This window comes from Octopus bimaculoides, chromosome 25 (genome assembly GCF_001194135.2).
Source record: "Octopus bimaculoides isolate UCB-OBI-ISO-001 chromosome 25, ASM119413v2, whole genome shotgun sequence".
NCBI classification, from domain to species: Eukaryota; Metazoa; Mollusca; class Cephalopoda; order Octopoda; family Octopodidae; genus Octopus; species Octopus bimaculoides.
In genome coordinates, this window is record NC_069005.1 from 31,471,804 (window position 1) to 31,474,187 (window position 2,384).

The 2,384-nt window shown below is 39.6% G+C and overlaps 1 protein-coding gene across 4 annotated transcripts in view; it reads left to right on the top strand.

Annotated features, from left to right (window-relative positions):
- Positions 1-2,384, top strand: part of LOC106880689 (carbohydrate-responsive element-binding protein) — a 97,915-nt gene that overhangs the window by 79,211 nt on the left and 16,320 nt on the right. For all 4 annotated transcript variants that reach the window (XM_014930749.2, XM_052976779.1, XM_014930751.2 and 1 more), the window contains 3 exons: positions 515-640; positions 1,096-1,246; positions 2,238-2,330. In XM_014930749.2, the coding sequence (XP_014786235.1) occupies positions 515-640; positions 1,096-1,246; positions 2,238-2,330 (370 nt within the window). The remainder of the gene's footprint in view (positions 1-514; positions 641-1,095; positions 1,247-2,237; positions 2,331-2,384) is intronic.

The following is a 2,384-nucleotide window of genomic DNA, read 5'->3' on the forward strand; positions in this document are numbered from 1 at the left end:
GTGTGAGAGGGTGTGTGTGAGCTCTATGCACATAAACATGTGCATGCATACCCCAAACATGCACAAACGAAACTCTTTACAGGTCGTTCAGCCTGCTAAAAATAGCATCTAAACTCCCCTCAGATCACTCCTTTGTGTGTCCAAAGCATTTTCACATGGAAAATAGTTATTTTGTTTAATGTCACATTTGTCACACTTTTTGGACTCTCTTCAAAAATATTCATCGTGCATTCCAGGTAAAAAAAATTTTGTGTTTAATGCTTACCTGGGGAGACAAACTTTACTCTGGAAAGTGAATCAATATAATTCTTGCGAATGTTCGAGATATACAGCTTAGATAGCTCATGCTTGGTGTCTCTGATTGTCACGTACACCTATAAAAACACACACACACACTCACAGGTAGATACTTTTTTTTTCATTTTTTTCTCTCGATATTTGATAGAATTTATCATTCAATCTTTGACTGTATTTTTCTAAAGATTATTTTCAATATTTTTTTTTGTTACAACAGGCAGTTGTTATGGAAGGTAAATATTGGAAACGAAGGCTCGAGTCAGTTACAGGAGAATACAAAAGCTGGCGTAAGTTTTCGAAAAACCAAATCACTCGTGCGCGACGAAACTCTACTACATCTAAAGTAAGTCTTTGTTGTTGTTAATGCAATTGTTGATGTTGTCTGTGTTGTTGTTACAGAGCAAACTGAGGCACAAGTTGTTGTTTGTTCAACTCAAACATTTATTAAACAGGAAAAAAAAAAAAATCTGTATGCTATAGGCGCAGGAGTGGCTGTGTGGTAAGTAGCTTGCTTACCAACTACATGGTTCCGGGTTCAGTCCCACTGCGTGGCACCTTGAGCAAGTGTCTTCTACTATAGCCTCGGGCCGACCAAAGCCTTGTGAGTAGATTTGGTAGATGGAATATAATTTCCTTAGTTTCTCATATCTAAAATATGCAGCACTGCTGTCTACTTCTTGAAAGGTCTTGTGATTCCAAGACGTAAAGTAATATGTCTTCCTCACCATGTTCTGTATAGACCCTCCAAATACTTCAAAAGTTACTGATTTAACCTGATTTTTTTTCCTTTTCTTTCAGGGCAGCTCCCAAAACAGTCTCTACGAGTGGGCCTTTCAGGGACTTAACGCCACAGAAAGCAACGACGCTTACAAAATTGAAGACATGGAGTTTTCTGATGCCCTCTTTTCACTTTCCCAACCATTTCCGTTTCCCAACCCACGTGAACTGAGTAAGTATATTGCCATTGACTGTGTCTATGATGTCGGTGATTAGTGTGTGTGAATTATTGTTGATAGTACAGAGTAAAGATGTGCAGTTTAGTGGTTAGGGTACTTGGCTCATGAGTGTAAGGCTGTCAGTTCAATACCCAATGGCACATTTTTATCCTTGCACATGACTCCTTATTTCATGTTGCTCCAGTCTACTCAGCTTTCAAAAATGAGTAGTGCCTATATTTTGAAAGGACCAGCCTTGTCACACTGTGTCGTGCTGGATCTCTCTGAGAACTATGTTAAAGGTATGTTGTCTGTGGAGTGCTCAGCCACTTGCACATTAATTTCATGAGCAGGCTGTTCTGTTGATTGGATCAACTGGAACACTCATTGTCATAGCCGATGGAGTGCCAGTTTTTTTTTTGTTCCTGATAATACAGGATGAAAGATGAGGTAACACATAAAAGGCACTATGCTGGTTCCACGCAAGAGGCACAGATGATGATGCCACATAAAAAGTACAGGCGATAGTGCCATGTAAAAAATACTGCTGTTGGTTGCACATGAAAAGCACCCAGTACACTCTGTAAAGGGGTTGGTATTCAGAAGGGCACCCAGCTGTAGAAACCATGCCAAAACAGACAATGGAGCCTGATGTGGTCCTTGGCCTTGCCAGCTCCTGTCAAACCATGCAACCCATCCCAGCATGGAAAACTGATATTAAATGAGGATGATGATCCCTGGGGCTCATAAAGTTTAGGCTTAACTCAGTTTCTATGACATATAAATGACCGAGATGACAGCTTTGCTTTCACCATTTTCTAATTTCTTTTTAACATTAAATTCTAATATAAATGTAATCTTTACCATCTGAAAGGTATTTGTAGAACATTTCACATCCACTTTTATGAGAGTTGTATGAGGGAATTCATATGTTATATGCTAGAGAATTGGATGTGTGTGTATTAGAAACTGTTCTGAAGCATTTGTTTGTTGTATTGTTTTCAGTGCAAACTGGTTATGTTGATTTGATCCAGCCAGTGTTGATGCAGCTCCAACCCAACTTAGAAGATTACATGGATACCATAGAACCAATGCAGCGTAAGTCTGCAACTCTCTATCTCTTCCTCCTTCCCCTCCTCCTCCTTCCCCTCC